This window comes from Haliotis rubra, unplaced genomic scaffold (assembly GCF_003918875.1).
Source record: "Haliotis rubra isolate DU_JTF1 unplaced genomic scaffold, ASM391887v1 Scf55, whole genome shotgun sequence".
Taxonomy (NCBI): domain Eukaryota; kingdom Metazoa; phylum Mollusca; class Gastropoda; order Lepetellida; family Haliotidae; genus Haliotis; species Haliotis rubra.
Window position 1 is genome coordinate 2,645,640 of NW_025767246.1, and position 22,046 is coordinate 2,667,685.

Below are 22,046 nucleotides of genomic sequence, written 5' to 3' on the forward strand. Positions count from 1 at the left end.
TTTCAACCGAATCAGTAGAAACATAATTGGATTACCTTCCATCACTTTGTCTGGTGAAGACGCTATTTTCGGTTCCCCGAGTTTTGTTGTATGGCAGGAGTGCTGCTGTGTTGCCAAAGTGACATATATGAATAATGACACATAAATATTTTAATAATAATAGTAATAGTCCGCTTATATGGCGCTCATATCCAGGCACTTTGCCCGCTCACGGCGCTACGTACATTACTATCCCCGGCCATAGGACACTGTCGTACTTTCCGATACTTGTTCAACTCCCTGGGGAGTATACAGCCATGCTGCCTGTTAGGCGCAAAGAACAAAACACTCACAGAGCCAGCACATATTTTATAATATTTTATTATATTTTCCCACTGAGAAGGTCATATTACAATTTTATGTTATCATCATTACACTATTGTTTCATCAACCACTTGTGTAATTGACATATCAAGTAATGACACCGATGACATTATGTGAGCCTCGCGATATAATAAATATACATATTAAGCGATATATGAAGTAATGCTACACACAAGACCAGTATATGTACTAAGGAATAGATATACAAAAGAACCTAAAAAACAAACAAACAATAAACAACAAGAAAACACATAAAAAACAACAGGAAAAACACATACAGTTTTACTGTCAATTGGACTTAAAAAATATGAAAAATTCTAATTCCTCCTTTGTAATGGATTCCAAAGCTCCAGTAAAATTCCCTACAAAGATTGAGATTGTAGTGTCTAGCCAGTTTACAACTAAATTCGAGTCTCAAAGATTAACCATAACCCTCAACACAACCCGGCTTTTCTTCATATTCACCACAATATTTGAGAAGGACAATTATACCATGTTGATTCTCCAAAACGCAAAACCCGTGAAGATCCGGGTTAGAATTGGTCTACAGCAACCCATGCTTGTCGTAGGAGGCGACTAACGGGATCGGGGGTGAGGCTCGCTGACTTGGTTGACACATGTCATCTGTTCCCAAATGCGTAGATCGCTACTGGTAAGGTGAGGTGAAATTGGGTTTTACGTCGTGCTGGAGAATGTTTCGCTCATATGACGACGTGCATGCGTGTGTATGTGTAGGTGCGGCTGCTTGTACTAGCCCAGACTGAAGCTGGTTTTATAGTGCTAGCCCACTGAGATACCATACCGCAGTGAAGCATGAATACCCCACTCAGACACATTATACTGACTCCGAGCCCACCAGTCCTTGTTGTACCCATTAATGCCGAGCGCCAGGCAGGGATCAACAAGTACCATATTTTAACGTCTTTTGGTATGACGCGGTCGGGGATCGAACCCGCGACATTCCGCTCTCCGGGCGGACGCTCTAACCACTACACCACGGAGGCGGTCTAGATCGCTGCTCATGCTGTTGATCACTGTATTGTCTTATCCAGACTCAATTGTTTACAGACCGGTGCCCTATAGCTGGAACATTGCTGAGTGCGGCGTAAAACAACAACCAATCCAAACCCAACCAAGTCCAAAACGCAATGAAAATAAAAAATTAAAAAATATTTAAAATGTTTCAATCTCAGAAATAGTCAAGTTAATTACGTGAACACTATTTCAACATCAGGGATTATGACAACAAACGTTCTATGTTATTCATAAACATTTCCGAGTCACATTGATAACATTTAATCATGCATCGTATTGACCTTTAGGGCGTACAAGAGATCAAAGGTTCAATTATCACAAAATGTGTTCTGTAAATATACAATTAAGAAACACGACGAGGAAACAATGCGTTCTTAAATATTTAATGCAAGTAATTTAAAGTTAGGAAATGTGAAAGGGCAAAAGTCAAGAGTCCTTTAGTTTCTTGCAGATTTGATTGTATGTGATTGATTGAATTATGTAGTGTTTGGTAATATTGCTGTACAAGAGGTCTCAAGCCAGCATCCTGTTGTCAGGGTTCCCGATTTAGGCCTCAACGTTACTTTAGCCATTTAAATGAGAGGCAATGGAAAAAAAACGTTGTCAAAGACTGTGAGCAAAGTTTATACCCCAAGGGGAAGTTAAAAACAGACATTCCCCCCCGAGACTTATTTCATAAATTATTCATCTACCAAACACGTTTTACCGTGTTATTTTACCAGTAGATGAAACGTGTGTTCTTGTATTTCCGTCCTTCACAATCCATACGACAGGAATTTCAGAGCCAGCAAATACTGTGTCAACACAGTGATTGTTTTGTTTAGGATTTACACAGCTTCAGCGTTGCACTTCGTTGAGTAAAATCGAATATTTGGAGCAAATTGCAGTGAACACTTAGTCCTCCTGCAAAATACACCAATACCCTCTCAATCGCTCTGCCGTGATCCAGGAGCTCATTTAATGCATTGATACATCTTATTTGTTGGTGCTTCAGTGGCTTGTCGGGCGAAATCATTTTGTCCAGACTGAAATACCAAAGGTTGTCTGGTACGTCTTGCATCGTTGTTCCTACAAGTGTAGCATTTATCGGATCATATTTCCATTATGAAAACCAACTGGAATTGGTTACGTTTCTCGACTTAATTTAATTGCAACAATACATTTGAACAATTCATCAGTGAACATCAACCTTTATAGGGTATGCACAAGAATCAGGAAGCAACATTAAGGATGTTATAATAACTAAAATCACGAAATCCACAAAGAAAGTGGGGGTTTTCTTTAGATACTTGATGGAAGTAATCGAATGTATTAACTAAGTAAAATAGTAAAGTCGTTTGATTTGTCCCAGATTTCATATATATCTTACATTTGACATTTAACTGACTGCTACATAATTTGTTTGGAAGTAGGTTAGACATATTCAATCGCTTCAGTAATTGATCATTGTACGGATTAGTGTTTGTTATGAATATGAAAAAATATCAAATATTTAATCGTGGACATTGTAACATGTACTTGAAGAAATCTTAATTGTATTTAGTTAAAATGAAGCATAGAATTGTCTGCTGATTTCTCTAAAGTATGCCTTTTCATATAAAGGAACATAGGCGTGGTTGCATTTGTAGATCACGTATCGATCTATACAAAGGCTGCCGATAACCCATCAGAATCGTTCTATATTGAAACATATCATGATTTAAACGTCCCTAACCTTAACATTGATTGGTTTGAAGACGAGATGACAGGACATATCGTTTGCATACAACAGATAACGTTTATGAAGCAGGTACCTTTTCAGTAATTTTCTCAATGAATGAAACATAAAGGAAAGAAAAATAAAATAAAAGAGAATGTACAGAAGTTAAACGTTTCTTTGAACCTGTTACATGACTAAGTGTTTGCCAGTGCAAAAGAATCTTTCCTTGAAGGATTCGAAAACCTAAAATAACCCTCAACACTGAGGTTGATTCCCATTAGCCTGAATCCCTTAAAGGATTTGGTGAAACTCTGAATGAATCGAGGTAACCTTCAGATCTAGTGTTATCATTTGTCAGACGGAGATTTGAAAAGCAACCTGGCTTTGGGGTATAAGTTCTCGAGTAATTGCCATTTTCTTCGTGGTCTGTAAAATATCGATTTAACCCTAGCACAGGGAACATTATTTTGGCAATTTCTAACCGTTTAATGAATATTTTGAACTTAACCTAACTTACTTCATCATGAACGGAAGTTTCAAGTCCATAATCGATATTGCATTTATATAGGACACTCAAACAAGTACACTATTATTTACAGAACTTTAAAAGCCATTTAGCGCGATAGAAAAGCGACGACATTTTCCAGACTAGCTTACTTTTCTGTCAGTTTTACCTTTCCTGGGCAATTTTAGGATTTATGTCAATGTATACCTTGGTTCATGAATATATTTCGAGATATGTTAACCAAACAAAAACTGTAGAGTTGATGGTTTAACACTTTCAGGACTATTGATTTTCTATGTAATCTGTTGTCTTGAAACATATAACTGAACAAATTCTCTTTGATACCATGTTCCTACTTTTCAGATTACTGATCAGCCAAACTGGCGATATTTTAAGGGTAGTTATCCCTCTAGAAATGATTGGAGCCATTTCCATTACTTATTACAATCAATGCTTTGCTTTGATGGGCCATAGGATTTTAGACAAGATTGACTCATAACCCAATGCCCTGAGGCTTTTATTAGCAAACGTGGGTACCATAGATAGAGCTCTTCCTAGGAGGTTAAAACCAATTTGTGCAAAATGAAAGCAAATATCATCTAAGGCTGAAAAAGGAATATCTGAAATTCTGGACTTCCTGACTGATAACATATATGTGGAATTTGCAGATAGGACACTTCGGCAAAAACAAGCCTCGCCTTTGGTATCAGTTGATGCTGAAAGGTTTCTTCAGCGTATTAACCGGAAGGCCTGTTGAGCTTGTTAAAATTCAAACATGGTATTTGCTAAAGAAGATTAACTGCAGCTTCAGGTATACAGATCGTCTGATATCGTCCAATACTGGTGAAATAAATAAGTCCTTTCAACTGATGCATCCACCAGGACTCGAAAATCCTCCCGAAAAGCAATAGTCTTATCTCTTTCACATTTAGATCAGTGCAAAAAGATTCAGTGTCAAAACACACAAACCGTTCGTAACGTTACAACCTGTCGTAACTCTATAGTTTACCATAAGCTTACGAATCACTGGTAGGGAACTTGGTTTCAGTGAGAGTGGAGTCTTTGTGATTTTTCCGACGGAAACTTTGCAATGTGTCACAGAATCTTTGCACTGAGATGAGTTTTGACAAGACGAAATGGTAATTATAGCTTTACCCTTCTGGTTATTTTAGGTCGTATTTTTTAAATCACCGCATAATGTTATCTTACACAATTGTAATTTATTGGGGCACGTCAATATGTTGCATAGATAATGACAATGAAGGAATTTTCCGTTACATCAATTTCGTATTCACAAAGTTTCTGTGACATTAAACCAATTCATGGGAATTAATATGTTCGGGTTTTTTCGCTGATAAAACAGCACATGCTTTATGATGAAAGAGGATAATCTCTAAACGGAACACTTTGTATTATTTTTACACTTCTTTATGGGATCATTTGTCACAATATACCGGTATTTATCAAAAAGAATGAATTTCGTGACAATTAATGGTTTTACATAATTATCAGTAACTTTCAGAACAACACATATTTACTTGTTACTGATGGAAACCTACTGTAAGTAAATGTGAATTCAACTCTCTTGAAATATTGATTTTGTAGGTATACAGGCCATTTATTGTACCTTACCCTTACCTTGCTGATGCTAAAATCACAAAGACTCTGTGACATATCACAAAGTTTCCGTCGCAAAAATCACAACCACTCCACTGTCACTGTAACCAAGTTCCCCACCAGTGCGAATGCCGTAGCGCTACGAACGCTTTGTGGGTCGGGAACCACAATAACAAGAACTCACGAAAAGATTGTATGACAAGAGGGATGACTTCAGCTACCCAAGTCAACCCGCCAGTCGTTGAGCAACATTCCAGAAGCTCCAGGAGTTGGTTTCTATATTTTACAACCCGCAACCCTGCTTGTTGTTTGATCACGGTAACTAAATTGGAGGTCTCAGAAAAGCGTCCAAATTGGGTCTATATTTCACAACTAGCGATAGAGTTACAATCAATGGTGCTCTTTCTGCGAAGATTTCAAAGCGTGTCAAATGACTCTTCCTCAAGAGTTGTTTGATCATGATAACTATATCAAATCCCTCGGCACAGCTTTCAAAGGCTGTTAAGGTAGACATATGGAGGACATTTCCCAATCTGACGTAGCAGGGATGGAAATGACGTCCTCTGCACTCCCCTATTTCGATGTTCACGATATGTTTATGTGAACAAATACGTTGCCCTGGTTTGTGTTTGTGCCAACTGGGATGTTCCTACAATATGGGATCATCGCTCTTTGATGACAGGGCGGTGGGGTAGCCTAATGCTTAAAGAGTTGGCTCGTCACGCCGAAGACCCGGGTTCGAATCCCCACATGGGTACAATGTGTGAAGCCCATTTCTGGTGTCCCCCGCCGTGATGTTGCTGGAGTATTGCTAAAAGCGGCGTAAAACCAAACTCAGTCAGTCAGTCAGTCTTTGATGACAACTGTCACGATGGTTTATAAACACATACTTTTATATGGAATATAGCTTAACCCCACACGAGCAGGTTTGCAGCTCACCCAGCCAAAACAATTGCAAGGTAGCTAAAATATCTACACAAAACGTCCTAAAATTCCTTCAACAAATATAGATACATTAATGTCCCTACTTACATAAAAATGGTGATAATCAACGTAACATCTTACACTAACTACCCGGAGGGGGATTTTTCGAGCTACCTTTTGCATATAAAGTGTGTTCATATCCACACACTCTTACAAGTTTTATTTTACTAAAACATAAATATCACAGAAAAGACACTTCGCAGAAGACCGCCTCCGTGGTGTAGTGGTTAGAGCGTCCGCCCGGAGAGCGGAAGGGCCTGGCGCTCGGCATTAATGGGTACAACAAGGACTGGTCGGCTCGGAGTCAGCATAATGTGTCTGAGTGGGGTATTCATGCTTCACTGCGGCATGGTATCGCAGTTGGCTAGCACTATAAAACGAGCTTCAGTCTGGGCTAGTACATGCAGCCGCACATACACATACACACGCATGCACGTCGTCATATGAGAGAAATATTCTCAAGCACGACGCTAAACCCAATTTCACCTCACCTCACCTCACAGAAAAATTATACACTGATCTTCCAACTGCCCAATATCTCTAAAACGTAGAAAAATATTAAGTTTTAACTGAACGTTGTATGTCAATACTGCAACAGTTGTTGCCCAGAAGCCCTTCGGTGCATGATATCTGTACGGTTTAATTAAGAGCTAAGATGTATACTTACATGAATCATCACCAATGGGGTCTCATGAAATCAATATTTTCCAGCCCCGCGGGAACATGGTAATTGCAACCTACCAACTTCTGCTTTGGTATGGGCAGTGCCTACTCCTTGTGGTATCGACCGATGGATCGAATGTCTGATCTGGATTCGATTATTTACAACCTACCGTTAAGTAGTGTACCGTTTTGCACTGAGCGAATAAACAAACTGGATGTGTCATGTTTCGTCTTCTCAACCCCATGCACTAAACAAACAGTCACATAAAAAAAATCACAGTTAATTTTCTTTCTAAAAATCTGTAAATGCCAAAATATACTTGTAATTTTGTAAATCTGTATCACCGAAGAGATTTAAAGATGAAGGTAATTTTGTATATTCTTGTGTACTACAGGATAGTTTCCTAGATATTAACTGTGTCTGGATCTGAATCTGTTGCAGTTAGCAGCCTTTTTCTCCTTCACCTGGACCTTCGGAGAGTTTCTGTGCAAGAGTGTCCACTATCTTCAGAATGTGTCTGCCATCTGTTCCGTATTTACCCTGACAGCCATGAGTCTGGAGAGGTTTGTACAACTGCGCAGTAGAGATATCGCCGACTGAGATTGTTTCCATATTGCCGATACAACCCACGTTCTGTTGACATGGAATAATTGCTTGGCTAACCCGCATCGATACTGATATATACTTTACCGTTATTTTCGTGCAACATAAACACTTTCTGTTAAGCCAGACCCGTAACTCAAACATATGATCCAGACGGGAACCTCAGACATATGATCGAGACCAGTAACTCAAACATATAGTTATGAATGAAGACAACATGTGTTCCCAAAACAATGCATTGAGTGATTCCATCATTAAATAGTATATACGATTTTGGGTGTAGGAGTAGGGCAGATTACTCTGTTGATTTATTGTTTGCGAAATATTTTGAATCCAGATGTTGTAATGTTGGTGTGTGCAGAAAAGGAAAAAGGGACCCGTTTTACTTTACGTCTTCGACTTAGTGTACGATGTACTACTACTACTACTACTACTACTACTACTACTACTACTACTGCTACCACTACTACTATTGACCCGTGAAGACTCGTAAGAATTGATCTTCAGTAACCCATGTTTGTAGTAAGACGCGACTAACGGGATCGGGTGGTCAGGCTTGCTGACACACAATCATGTCATCGGTTCCCAATTGCGTTGATCGATACTCATGCTGTTGAACAAAAGATTGTCTGGTCGGGACTCGATTATTTACGGACCGCCGCCATATAGCTGGAATATTGCTGAGTGTGGCGTAAAACTAAAGTCACTCTCTCACTTACTCATTCACTCACTCACTACCACTACAACAAGAGTCATCAGAAGATGACATATTCCCCCGGCCCCCACATATTTGAAAGAACAAGTCATCCGACAGTTACTTAAAGTCAAGCTTGATTTTTTTAGACTAAGTCCAAATCGTTTCCATGGAAATCATGAAAAATATAAATGCCAATATCTGTAAATCGCAAAAGGCACCACTTCAAGATCTGCCTCATATATCTGCCAGGTTCTGTTGAACGGTTCGAGTTGTTGAAAAATGATTGAGACTAAGTTTTCGAAACCGGGAAAAATAAAATGATAAAAATCTGCAAAAAGCAAAGGCACCACTTCCTCCCTGGGGCGGTGGGAGCCTAGTGGTTAAAGCGTTTCGTCACGCCGAAGACCGGGTTCGAATCCCCACATGGGTACAATGTCAAAAGCCCATTTCTGTGTCCGCCGCCGTGATGTTGCTGGAATATTGCTAAAAGCGGCGTAAAACCAAACTCAGTCAGTCAGTCAGTCAAGATCTGCCTCATATATCTGCCAAGTTTTACTGAAAGATATTAAGAAGTTTTCAAGTTGTGCTCCGGAAACGAAACCCAACCCTCCCTTTGAGACTAAGTCCAAATCGTTTCCATGGAAACCGGGAAAAATAAAATGACAAAAATTGCAAATAGCAAAAGGCACCACTAAGGGTTCTGCCTCATATATCTGTCAATTTTTTGCTGAAACATAGTAAGAAGTTTTCAAGTTGTGCTCCGGAAACGAAACCCAACCCTCCCTTTGAGACTAAGTCCAAATCGTTTCTATGGAAACCGGGAAAAATAAAACCGGGAAAGATAAAATGCTGTGATTTGACATATTTTTTTGCAGATATATAGATACCTTATAGCTGATTACACTTTGCCACATTGCTTTTATGTGTTTGTTCGTTGTCATTGCAGATATTACGCCATCATGTTCCCGATGAGAGCCAAATATACGTGTACCGTTGGCAAGGCGTGTCGTGTCATAGCTGTGCTATGGCTGTTGTCGGGTCTCCTTGCAGTACCCATTGTTTTCCAAAGAGTAAGTAACTTCATGAACCTTAAACAGTGCCACCAGTTGCCTACAGGATTCACCTTATAATCAATTCAGAAACAAACAAATCACTAGGTGTTCTCTGGCATAAATATTATATTTTTTGTTTCTCTCACATGAATATCGTATTTTATGTCTTGCTCATATAAATATTATATTTTTGTTTCTCTCACATAAATATTGTAATTTTTGTTTCTCTCACATGAATATTGTATTTTATGTTTCTTCCGCATACAAATGTTGTATTTTGTGTTTCGCTCACATAAATATTGTATTCTCTGCCCCGATCATATAAGGATTGTATTTTACGTTTTTCTCACTGCATAAATATTGTATTTTATGTAGCATTTCCAATCTCAGTCTCGTATAATAAACAATACTTATTGTAGCGATTTCTCATGACAAAATTTCTTAATCTCATGCAAATACACATTTTGATAAATATTTGTTGAACATTTTCTAAAGTTCCATACAATTGACGAGCACGTAATTAAGAACAATTCGCATAGTTTTGAGCTATATCAACAGCTAATGTTTTGTTTGGTTTGTCAGCTGGAACATTTAGTGAACTTGCTGATATAACAATCAACAAAACATACCTTCAGTCTAAAACTTTTAAAAGAACTTTTTAGCTGAGCAGCGCCCTATGTTTGCGGCTTAATATCTCCCTAGCATCTATCCTGTTACTTAAATAGACCACTTTGCGAAGTATTGAGCGACAAATTGAGACGAAACTTGCTCAAATGCAGAAGTCAAGTGATAGATGACCAATGTCAGTATTGGATCGTGGTATAAACGTACTGTCGCGTAAGCACTGACCGGGACCTTTGTTCTCGCGACAGAATGTAGTAATCATAATAAAGTTCTGACACGAGGTCTCTATCTGTCTTAAATCACAGGTAAATACTCAACTCAAACCTGTAGAAACTCACCTTTAACATTCAAAGCAGATTGCATGATATCACATTAACTGTACAGCCTACAGCTTGCTCCTGTCCTTGTCTATTGTGCACTGCTCGCTTGTTAACGATTTCATCTGAAAGTCACATCCATGGATACTCATGATGGCTTTTGGTTATAAAGGCAAATGAGATTTTGTCGGATATTAAACCGAGCAAAACTTTGAATGCTTTTGAATCTTTCCAGAATTTAAAACCATCAACCTTTAAACATAATGGTCGTTTTATCTTGATTTTAGATAGATAGCAGATAACAGATCGAAGCTGTTAGTGCTAAGTCGGGTTTTAACATTTGGATATAATGGACAATAATTCAAATTGAAACCGTCTGTGTTCCGGAACCATATCGTCGCCTGAAAACCAAAGTGTTCTAGGTCCCAAAATCCTATTTTCGAGAAAACCGATCTTGAAGTTTAGAACAACAATATTTTCGAAACTATTCGATCAAATTCTTTGGAATTGTGCACAAATAACTAAAAGTATGTTTAAGTTCTTGAAATAAATAAGAAATTAACGAAAAACGCCTGGCGAAAGAGATTCGTAATTTTGTTCAGAACCAGAGTGTTCTGTGTATCAGAAACGGAGCTGAATCATCGTTGTGCGATTGCTGTATAATTATCTCTCCCGTACTAGGTTGTATTTTGGCTGTTTTAGTTTCATAGCTTACGATTTATATTAAATAAATCATAAATGTAGGCAATGTTCCAATGTTCCCTTTGTATGTCTATACTGATGATAATAACTTCCATACTGTTCCATTTCCATGTCACGTGATCAAACTAGATTTGCTGATTGGTCCAATAGCCACTTAGAATACTCTGGAACTAACAAATTGTGTTATTTTATGGAGTTAAAACAATATAAACCCAAGTTCTAGGCTATTTATCACGGTGAAATTTTGCATGGAGATTGAATATGCAGAAAAACATACCCTGATCTTCTTGACTCAATTTTCACCAAAAGTGGACAGAACACCGGTTTTCAGGCGACGATATATGTCTGTACTACAAATAGTTTTGCAATTTCACCCTAAAAATTAAACCAGTGGCTACCATGTGCTTCTGTAGAAGTTTGGAAAGTAAATGTGGGAACGTTCTAAATCACTGGGTTGACGTACCCTCGATAGTTTGTTTCATTTGTATGTCTCCACTTTTCGCTGAAATATAAGCAAAATTGATCAAATGTTCTTCGGGTACATCAACCCATGGGCCCTAGCTGAGAGGAACGGTGAACAAAGGAATTATCTTACCGAACACCTTAATGTTAATTTTGAATTGTTTGAAGCACGGGTACAAATCTTTTTGTAGCCATCGCTAGATTTTGCTGACAAGAAAAATAGATTTAGAGTTATCTCCCTTTCATAAATTTGCATTCGCAAAACATCGGTAATTTCCGTTCATCATACGTGATTCAATGCTATTCGAGATAAAGAATTACTATCATGAAGTACCAAATGAGTTGCCATTGACAGCGGGGTACATTGAAATGTTACTCGCTTGTAAGCGGGGTACATTGAAAATAACAGGAGAGCGCTCAGCCAATCAGAAAGCGACATTTATGTGTGAGGTAAGATAAGATGAAATGTAACAACGAAAAAGATTGAATATCGTCCTAATACAGTACTTCATCAGCACGTCAATGTACACAATGCAACCAAGACACTGACCACCGTGACTCTAGGAAACTTGACAAACTGGACAAACTCTGTCTTATGTCCCGCAGCCGGGAAGTTAGCTGTCCATGTTTGTATCCGTGAAGATCCGGATTAGAACTGATCTTCAGGAACCCATGCTTGTCGTAAGAGGCGACTAACAGGATCAGATGGTCAGACTCGCTGATTTGGTCATCGTATCTCATTTGCGAAGACCGATGCTCATGAAGTTGATCACTGGATTGTCTGGTCCAGACTCGATTATTTACAGACCACTGCCATATAGCTGGAATATTGCTGAGTGCAGCGTAAAACTAAACTCACTCACTAACCCCAAGATGCGGCAATTGCCTAAATCAATGCTCATGTTGTTGATCACTGGATTGTCTGGTCCAGACTCGATTATTTACAGACCACTGCCATATAGCTGGAATATTGCTGAGTGCGGCGTAAAACTAAACTCACTCACTAACACCCCAAGATGCGGCAATTGCCTAGATCGATGATCGTATTGTTGATCACTGGATTGTCTGGTCCAGAATCGATTATTTACAGACCACTGCCATATAGCTGGAATATTGCTGACTGCGGCGTAAAACTAAACTCACTCACTAACCCCAAGATGCGGCAATCGCCTAGATCGATGCTCATGTTGTTGATCACTGGATTGTCTGGTCCAGACTCGATTTTTTACAGACCGCTGCTGGAACATTGTTAACTGCGGCATTATACAAAAAACACAAACAAACAAACCTAAGATGCGACTATCGGTCACTTACACTCACATAAACAAACAAGTGAGATATTCTGCATGTGACTTCATCAAGGTCGGATCAGAAGCTGATTATCCAGATCGCAGCCGAAAATACATATCAAGGAAATTATTCAATGTAACCGCTGTAACCGTTTTCCTCTCGTCAAATTACGGAGCAGCTTCTGGAACGAAATATCCTGATGAGACAACCGCTAGCAATTACGTCGAGGGCTAAGAATACACTGAGCTGAAGACACATTGAACTGATTATTTACTACTAAAAACCCTTTGAGGGTAAATTAAGTATCGAAATATTAGACGATTTTTCTCAGATCAATAAATCTTCTTTTTTCTGTGGACACACCAAGAAGTCAGCGAAGGCTTCTTTCCTCGGTATTGTGGATAAAGACTTCCATCTTACAAAACTGTATAAACTCTGGAAGATTCTATAAGGTGAAGAAATGAATGTAGGTAGCTATAATTAAGACATGATTCGTGAGAACAGCGCTATTAGGTGTCTGATGTCGAATGTTTTTAATCAATTAATCAATTTGCCAAGGTGTCGACAGTGATAACGAGACTCCAAATGGCACTCAGTGTTAACTAGGAAATAAAAATAACACGAATTACCACACTTAACTCGATGGCTTCATCTCGAATAAATCATTGAAGACAGCAAATTAGTATCAGTTTCCAGATTCGTGATGTGTATTTCCGCAACAACGACTTTTCTCTTGTACTGGGAGATTTCTTCGGGGTAAAATGTGGGAGTATGACGTTCTAAAATACAACATCCTAATGACATTTTTGTTCGATATTGCTCGGTCGCGATGAGGTTGTCCTAATGCAATAGCTTTCTAGTGATTTAAGAGGACAAGAATTAGGACAGTTCGTTACTTGTTGCTGTTTTAGTCTTCATTAATTTTGTACTTTAAACTTTTTAGGTTGTTACTGTAAATTCCAATTCCTCAAAACTTAATATATATTTCCCAACAAATGTTTAGACTCACTTAAAACACTCACTATATGTTATGTATATGTATATGTATATGTGTATATATATGGGAAATCAAACCCAGGTCTTCAGCGTGACGAGCGAACGCTTTAACCACGAAGCTACACCACCGCCACGTGTTTCATGAATACTGTATCAATGACAGGCCTCCTACTTTAAAGAGTATATACATAAGTATATATACTATTACCATCACATATAAACACTGTTTATGTCAAGAAAGATAATTCCAAAATATCATTGGCTGGTTCCAGCGAACCACCTTTTTATAGTGTTCTTGTATCACATACCGAACCGTGAAGATCAGGGTTAGAATCGGTCTTCAGTAACCCATGCTTGTAAGAAGCGACTAACGGGATCGGTTGGTCGGGCTCGCTGACTTGGTTGATACATCGTATCACAATTGAGTAAATGGATGCACATGCTGTTGATCACCGGGTTGTCTGGTCTAGACTGGATTATTTACAGACCGCCGCCATATAGCTGGAAAATTGCTGAGAGCGGCGTCAAACAAGCCAACCAACCCAGTCCAGAAATCGAAACACTTATGTCAATCATTCAAACCATGTTTTACCTTTGAATTTTTTAGTCAAATTTGTTCAACGCCGCACGATCAATATTTTAGTTATTTACAGACCGCCTCCATATTCCATATAGCTGGAATTTTGCTGAGTGCGGCTTTAAACAACAAACCAACCAAGTGACGATGGTACAGTGCCTTTAAATCTCCAACCTACAGATGACACTGAGATGTGTTTTGTTGTGTAGATCCACAAGGAGGTCGGGGTGTACAGGAAGGGGTATTGGTGCGTGAAGGACTGGGACCAGACGCTCTACAGCAGTCTATACGAACTGTTCATGCTGGGCATTATGCTTGTGTTCCCTGTTGCCATCATGACATTCGCTTATGTCAGCATCTGTCTGGAGCTGTGGATAATGACCACCAGGAGGTCGGCCATGAGGAGCGGCTTGTGAGTATAGTTACTTGGGGTCAAGCATGAAATAATCACATGTTGGGAAGGGATGGGAATGCTTTACATGTTTTTGTTGAGTGAGTGAGTTTAGTTTTTCGCCGATTCTAGCAATATTCCAGCAATATCACGGCGGGGGACACCAGAAATGGGTACCCATTGTACCCATGTGGGGAATCGTACACGGGTCTTCGGCGTGACGAGCGAGCGCTTTACCCATTAGGCTACCACACCGCCCCCTGTTTTTGTTGAACCAATTAGCATTAATTCTTTGTTGAAATATTTATTTGAAATATGACAACAGCATCCCCAGCAGACCAAGAGTTGGATGCGGGTTGTCTCAAAGGATTTTTATGTTTTGTTCCCTAAGAAGAATAAATGACAATGGGTGTTTGGAGGGTTAAATTGGAAATGTGTCTTAACAGTATCCCAAGCAGAGAAAGAGTTGGCTGCGGATGTCCTTCTGAGCAATAACATAACTTGGCAGAGTGTACAGAAGACCGACCAGTTTCAATTCCCGAAGGGGGGCAGTGAGGCAGTCTAGTGGTTAAAGTGTTCGCTCGTCAAGCAGAAGACCCGGGTTCGAATCCCCAAGTGGGTACAATGTGAAGCCCATTTCTTGTGTCCGCCGTCGTTATATTGCAAGAATATTGCTACAAGCGGCCTAAAACCTTACTCTGGAAGGAGTTCTTTATGGCATAAATTGGTGAAATTCTCTGGGTGTTCACCCGTGAAGGTCCGGGTTAGAATGAACCTTCAGTAACCCATGCTTGTCGTAAGAGGCGACTAACGGGATCGGGTGGTAAGGCTCGCTGGCTTGGTTGACACATGTCATCGGTTCCCAATTGCGCAGATCGATGCTCATGCTGTTGATCACTAGATTGTCTGGTCAAGACTGGATTGTTCACAGACCGCCGCCATATGGCTGGAATATTGCTGAGTGTGGCGTAAAACTAAAGTCACTCTCTCACTCACTTCTCTGGCTGTTACATCTTTCAAGTAAATATACTGTGTTTAAGAAAAAGTCAGTCAGTTAAAAGTGGTTGATTTCCAGCTTTTTATATCCTTTTGAAAATAACACAGATCCTGTTTATGACAGTCTTTGATAGCGTTCTTGCATTTATGAGTTCTCTTTTGAAATTCATTGTCGAAAAGATACCTCAAGATGTGGAAACGTAATTATATAATGGCATGTCACCTCCTGCAGCTAAAGATGCCATTACGGAACACAATAAGCTGAATCAATGTCAGAATCCACATCAGTAGTGAATCAAGTTGAGAAAGTTTCTCTTCCAAGAGTTCCTTGCATCTGTTTATATCTATATATTTGTAATTAGCTTGAATGGGGAAGATATACCGTTTCATGGGTTCTCGTTTAATTAGATACTGAAACTGTTGTAAGTAATTGATGAGAGTCATTATGAGTAATGATGTTTACAATTATGTCTTTAACAATAGGTTCTGTAGAGCTGTGATATTACGGCTGTTTCATCTTTTGAGTAGCAAGTAAATTCCTTTTCTGGGCCAGTCATACACCTTCTATTCATATCATACACTCCAGGAATCGTCCGTTGTTCCTTGCGTTTCATGCCATATTCATTGATCACACTGTCTTCATTATTTCTAGGTCTTTAAATGAATCAGCATGATATGACATGGCTCCCAATGAAGGGCTATTACAGGAACTTTCATCTATAATATAATCCTGCATATTTCCTGATAGTGCATTAAAGGCTCCAACGACGGCAGGGACTGATGCGCCAATCAATGTGTTGGAGAAAATACCTGCAAAACAGCTGTCCTAAAAATCAATTGCTATTTGAGATATTGTCACTTTTAGAAGGCCAATTTGGATGGTCATAAAGAGAAATCAACACAGAATGGCTTTGATGTGCCTATAAACTAATTATTCAAGAGTAGAAATATCCAATATAAAAATTCCAAGTAGGTCTTTTTTGCAGACTCGTGGAGAACAGAGCTGGAACTTGTTTTCGGCAACCCACGCTTGTCGTAAAAGGAGACTGGCGGGAACGGGTTGTTAGGCTCGCTGACTCGGTTGGTGCATGTCGTGACGTCAATGTGCGTGACGTCAATCAATTGATTGTGTGAAACAACCAGTAAAAAAAATAAGAAAACACACTTTTTGTTACATTTTTGGATGTACTATATTTCATGGATGGAGGCACACAACGTCTGTTCAGGTAAACCTTGTATGTCTAGATATTATTATCGTAGAAATCAGTTTCAGTATCATCACAATCACATTTATTCCAGTTCTTTAAAGTAAAACAAAAAGTAGATTTCACACAGACTCCACATCACAACCTCCTATAATATATGTATATCATTTATCGGGGAGTTAGATAGATTTGAATATGTGTGTTTTGAAATATTATTTGTTACAGAAGTGGTTGAAAAAGATCTGTATAATATTTTCTCAGGCATTTATTGTCTGTTTAGTGTTGGGAATCGGAACCCAAATCCATTATCGATTATCGAAGGACTTGTGGTGAATGATTATCGATTATTATCGAAGTATATACATTTTTAATGTAATCACCAATTTTAAGGGGTTTTCCCCCAGGTTTTTTTTCAATTAATGTGTTTTATAACTAATACTGCCATACAGTGAAAGACACTGGAATTGTGATTAAACAATAAAAGTGTTTAAATTTTACAATACTTTCTGTCATCTTTTCATTACTTGATTATTCTATTCTATCATTACATACATATACCATCATTCATGAGTATCCTGAATAATCGTCAAATTTAATAGTTAGTTTACTTCACTCAAGTGTGTTATACTTATACAACTAAATTCCGATTATTCGAAAATATTCGAAAAACTGATAATTATTTTTAATCCCTTTTCGATCGATTTTCGATCATCAGAACACCACTAGCTGAAATACAATGTCGAAGACTCCTTCCACAGAATAATTACGTGATGACGCTTCAGCGTTTTAAGGCAGTTAATATAATATGTTTTCAGCTTGAGCTGAAATACTGTGCAAAGTGGTGTTAAACCCAACTAAAAAAAAGTAGCAGAATATTTCGCGAGCACTGTAGTAGTACACTGTAATCTCCTTCACTGGTGATATAAACTGTGCAGCCCAAACCAAATACATCAGTGCATCTAAGGTAGTCTGGGCAAATAGAAGCGTTTAAGCCCATTCCATATTAATCATAAGCCTCTGCTAAAGTAGGTTCGATCGTACGATTCAGACAGTATTATAAGCATGTGTTGAAGAATTATTATCAAATAGGGATGACGCCAGGTATTCAGCTGCAAGATGAGCTTATTTGTATAAGAAGAGATCAGTTGTCAAATGATTAATATCTGCTTATTCAGTATTGGTTCATGTTAATGTCTAGGGAGATATGTTTATGATCTGGATATAGGTAATTGAAGGAAATAATGGGTGTGTTTGATGTAATTATAGCTATTTATACACCATTATCACATACATCATGTAATGTATAAAAAATCACATATTTCCCAAAGTGTTGCCATTTATTACGTTTGGGGAGCTATGATGGATCGTATTGATCGATAGGTATTACATATCGGAGGACACATTACAATATACAATCTACGGTTCCATTGGCAGCACTTTAATTGTTGGCAAATCTTTAGTAGTTTAATTGCAGGCGCGTCAACAGTAGTTACAGTGACGGTTCCATTGGCAGGGTCTTGAACACTTTAATTTTTGACAAATATGTAGTAGTTTAATTGTAGACACGTTTGAAAATAACACAGATCCTGTTTATGACAGTCTTTGATAGCGTTCTTGCATTTATGAGTTCTCTTGAAATTCAGTGTCGAAAAGATACCTCAAGATGTGGAAACTTAATTATATAATTGCATGCCACCTCCTGCAGCTAAAGATGCCATTACGGAACACAATAAGCTGAATCAATGTCAGAATCCACATCAGTAGTGAATCAAGTTGAGAAAGTTTCTCTTCCAAGAGCTCCTTGCATCCGTTTGTATCTATATATTTGTAATTAGCTTGAATGGGGAAGATATACCGTTTCATGTGTTCTCGTTTAATTAGATACTGAAAATGAGAGTCATTATGAGTAGTGATGTTTACAATTATATCTTAAACAACAGGTTCTGTAAGAGCAGTGATATTACGGCTGTTTCATCTTTGAGTAGCAAGTAAATTCCTTTTCTGGGCCAGTGATACTCCTTCTATTCATATCATACACTCCAGGAATCGTCCGTTGTTCCTTGCGTTTCATGCCATATTCATTGATCACACTGTCTTCATTATTTCTAGGTCTTTAAACGAATCAGCATGATATGACATGGCTCCCAATGAAGGGCTATTACAAGGAAATTTCATCTATAATATAATCCTGCATATTTCCTGATAGTGAATTAAAGGCTCCCACGACGGCAGGGGACTGATGTGCCAATCAATGTGTTGGAGAAAATACCTGCAAAACAGCTGTCCAAAAATCAATTGCTATTTGAGATATTGTCACTTTTAGAAGGCCAATTTGGATGGTCATAAAGAGAAATCAACACAGAATGGCTTTGATGTGCCTATAAACTAATTATTCAAGAGTAGAAATATCCATATAAAAATTCCAAGTAGGTCTTTTGCAGACTCGTGGAGAACAGAGCTGGAACTTGATTTCGGCAACCCACGCTTGTCGTAAAAGGCGACTGGCGGGATCGGGTTGTTAGGCTCGCTGACTCGGTTGATGCACGTCGTGACGTCAATGTGCGTGACGTCAATCAATTGATTGTGTGAAACAACCAGTAAAAAATAAGCAAACACACTTTTGTTACATTTTGGATGTACTATATTTCATGGATGGAGGCACACAACGTCTGTTCAGGTAAACCTTGTATGTCTAGATATTATTATCGTAGAAATCAGTTTCAGTATCATCACAATCACATTTATTCCAGTTCTTTAAAGTAAAACAAAAGTAGATTTCACACAGACTCCACATCACAACCTTCTATAATATATGTATATCATTTATCGGGGAGTTAGATAGATTTGAATATGTGTGTTTTGAAATATTATTTGTTACAGAAAGTGGTTGAAAAAAGTTCTGTATAATATTTTCTCAGGCATTTATTGTCTGTTTAGTGTTGGGAATCGGAACCCAAATCCATTGTCGATTATCGGATGACTTGTGGTGAATGATTATCGATTATTATGGAAGTATATACATTTTTATTGTAATCACCAATTTTAAGGGTTTTCCCCGGAATTTTTCAATTAATGTTTCTTATTACTAATACTGTTATACAGTGAAAGACACTGGAATTGTGATTAAACAATAAAAGTGTTTAAATTTTACAATACTTTCTGTCATCTTCTCATTACTTGATTATTCTACTCTGTCATTAAATATATATACTATCATTCATGAGTATCCTGAATATTCAAATTTAATTTAATTTACTTCATTCAAGTTTGTTATACTTATACAACTAAATTCCGATTATTCGAAAATATGTATTTTGCAACTGATAATTATTTTTAATCCCTTTTCGATCGATTTTCGATCATCAGAACACCACTAGCTGAAATACAATGTCGAAGACTCCTTCCACAGAATAATTACGTGATGACGCTTCAGCGTTTTAAGGCAGTTAAATAATATGTTTTCAGCTTGAGCTGAAATACTGTGAAAAGTGTTGTTAAACCCAACTAAAAAAAGTAGCAGAATATTTCGCAAGCACTGTAGTAGTACACTGTAATCTCCTTCACTGGTGATATAAACTGTGCAACCCAAACCAAATACATCAGTGCATCTAAGGTAGTCTGGGCAAATAGAAGCGTTTAAGCCCATTCCATATTAATCATAAGCCTCTGCTAAAGTAGGTTCGATCGTACGATTCAGACAGTATTATAAGCATGTGTTGAAGAATCATTATCAAATAGGGATGACGCCAGGTATTCAGCTGCAAGATGAGCTTATTTGTATAAGAAGAGATCAGTTGTCAAATGATTAATATCTGCTTATTCAGTATTGGTTCATGTTAATGTCTTGGGAGATATGTTTATGATCTGGATATAGGTAATTGAAGGAAATAATGGGTGTGTTTGATGTAATTATAGCTATTTATACACCATTATCACATACATCATGTAATGTATAAAAAATCACATATTTCCCAAAGTGTTGCCATTTATTACGTTTGGGGAGCTATGATGGATCGTATTGATCGATAGGTATTACATATCGGAGGACACATTACAATATACAATCTACGGTTCCATTGGCAGCACTTTAATTGTTGACAAATATGTAGTAGTTTAATTGTAGACACGTCTACAGTTGTCACAGTGACGGTTCCATTGGCAGGGTCTTGAACACTTTAATTGTTGACAAATATGTAGTAGTTTAATTGTAGACACGTCTACAGTTGTCACAGTGACGGTTCCATTGGCAGGGTCTTGAACACTTTAATTGTTGACAAATCTATATTAGTTTAATTGTAGACACGTCAACAGTTGTCAGAGTGACGGTTCCATTGGCGGGATCTTGAACACTTTAATTGTTGACAAATCTATAGTAGTTTAATTGTAGACACGTCTACAGTTGTCACGGTGACGGTTCCATTGGCTGGGTCTTGGGCACTTCAATTGTTGGCAAATCTACAGTAGTTTAATTGTATGCACGTCAACAGTTGTCACAGCGACGGTTCCACTGGCGGGATCTTGAGCACTTTAATTGTTGGCAAATCTATATTAGTTTAACTGTATGCACGTCTACAGTAGTCACTTTGACGGTTCCACTGGCAAAGTTCGAGGACTTTAAATGTTGCCAAATCTAAAGTAGTATAATTGCAGGCACGTCTACATCAGTTACAGTGACTGGTGCATCGGCGTTTGACTGTCTTACGTTGGCAACATCCAGTAGTCATTGTTTCTGTGGTGGGTCTAGTCCAGGACTACATACGTGTTAACGAATCACTGTCTATTTGGCAGAGTTCTAGCTACAGGAACGTTCCGGTCACCGCCTTCAACTGAAAGCAGCCCCTACCACGTCACGTCAGAAAAGACCCCAGTGATGAAGAAGCAGAAGTTCTCCACTGATGATGATGCCACAAGGAAACAGGTAGGTTAAATCATTTAGATTCCAATAATACTGTTTTGTCAAAGCACACCATCTAAAACCATATATTAACCAATAAATGTGGGCGTCTGAATAAATTATTGCTACAACCAACAAATATGTTGAATTCTCCCTAGAATGACATCTATGTTTTTGAAAGACAAACTGTCAATTTTATGTCCCTCACATACCACCATACAACTGCCGAACATGTGTTTTTCAACAACTACTAGGACTACGAATGATCACGACTTTTATCCGGGCAAAATAGAATGTTTCCGGTTACGTTGAAAACATACATCGGAAATGATATGAGAAAAGGATCATGTGTACAGAATGACTTACTTTTGGA

The 22,046-nt window shown here is 38.3% G+C and overlaps 1 protein-coding gene across 2 annotated transcripts in view; it reads left to right on the forward strand.

Moving 5' to 3' along the window:
* Window positions 1-22,046, forward strand: part of LOC124253725 (QRFP-like peptide receptor) — a 50,300-nt gene that overhangs the window by 22,460 nt on the left and 5,794 nt on the right. For both annotated transcript variants that reach the window (XR_006892268.1, XM_046687547.1), the window contains exons 2-5: window positions 7,309-7,430; window positions 9,114-9,237; window positions 14,397-14,599; window positions 21,568-21,697. Coding sequence is in view for 1 of the 2 variants with exons in the window: in XM_046687547.1 (XP_046543503.1) it covers window positions 7,309-7,430; window positions 9,114-9,237; window positions 14,397-14,599; window positions 21,568-21,697 (579 nt within the window). In the remaining variant the exon portion in view is untranslated. The remainder of the gene's footprint in view (window positions 1-7,308; window positions 7,431-9,113; window positions 9,238-14,396; window positions 14,600-21,567; window positions 21,698-22,046) is intronic.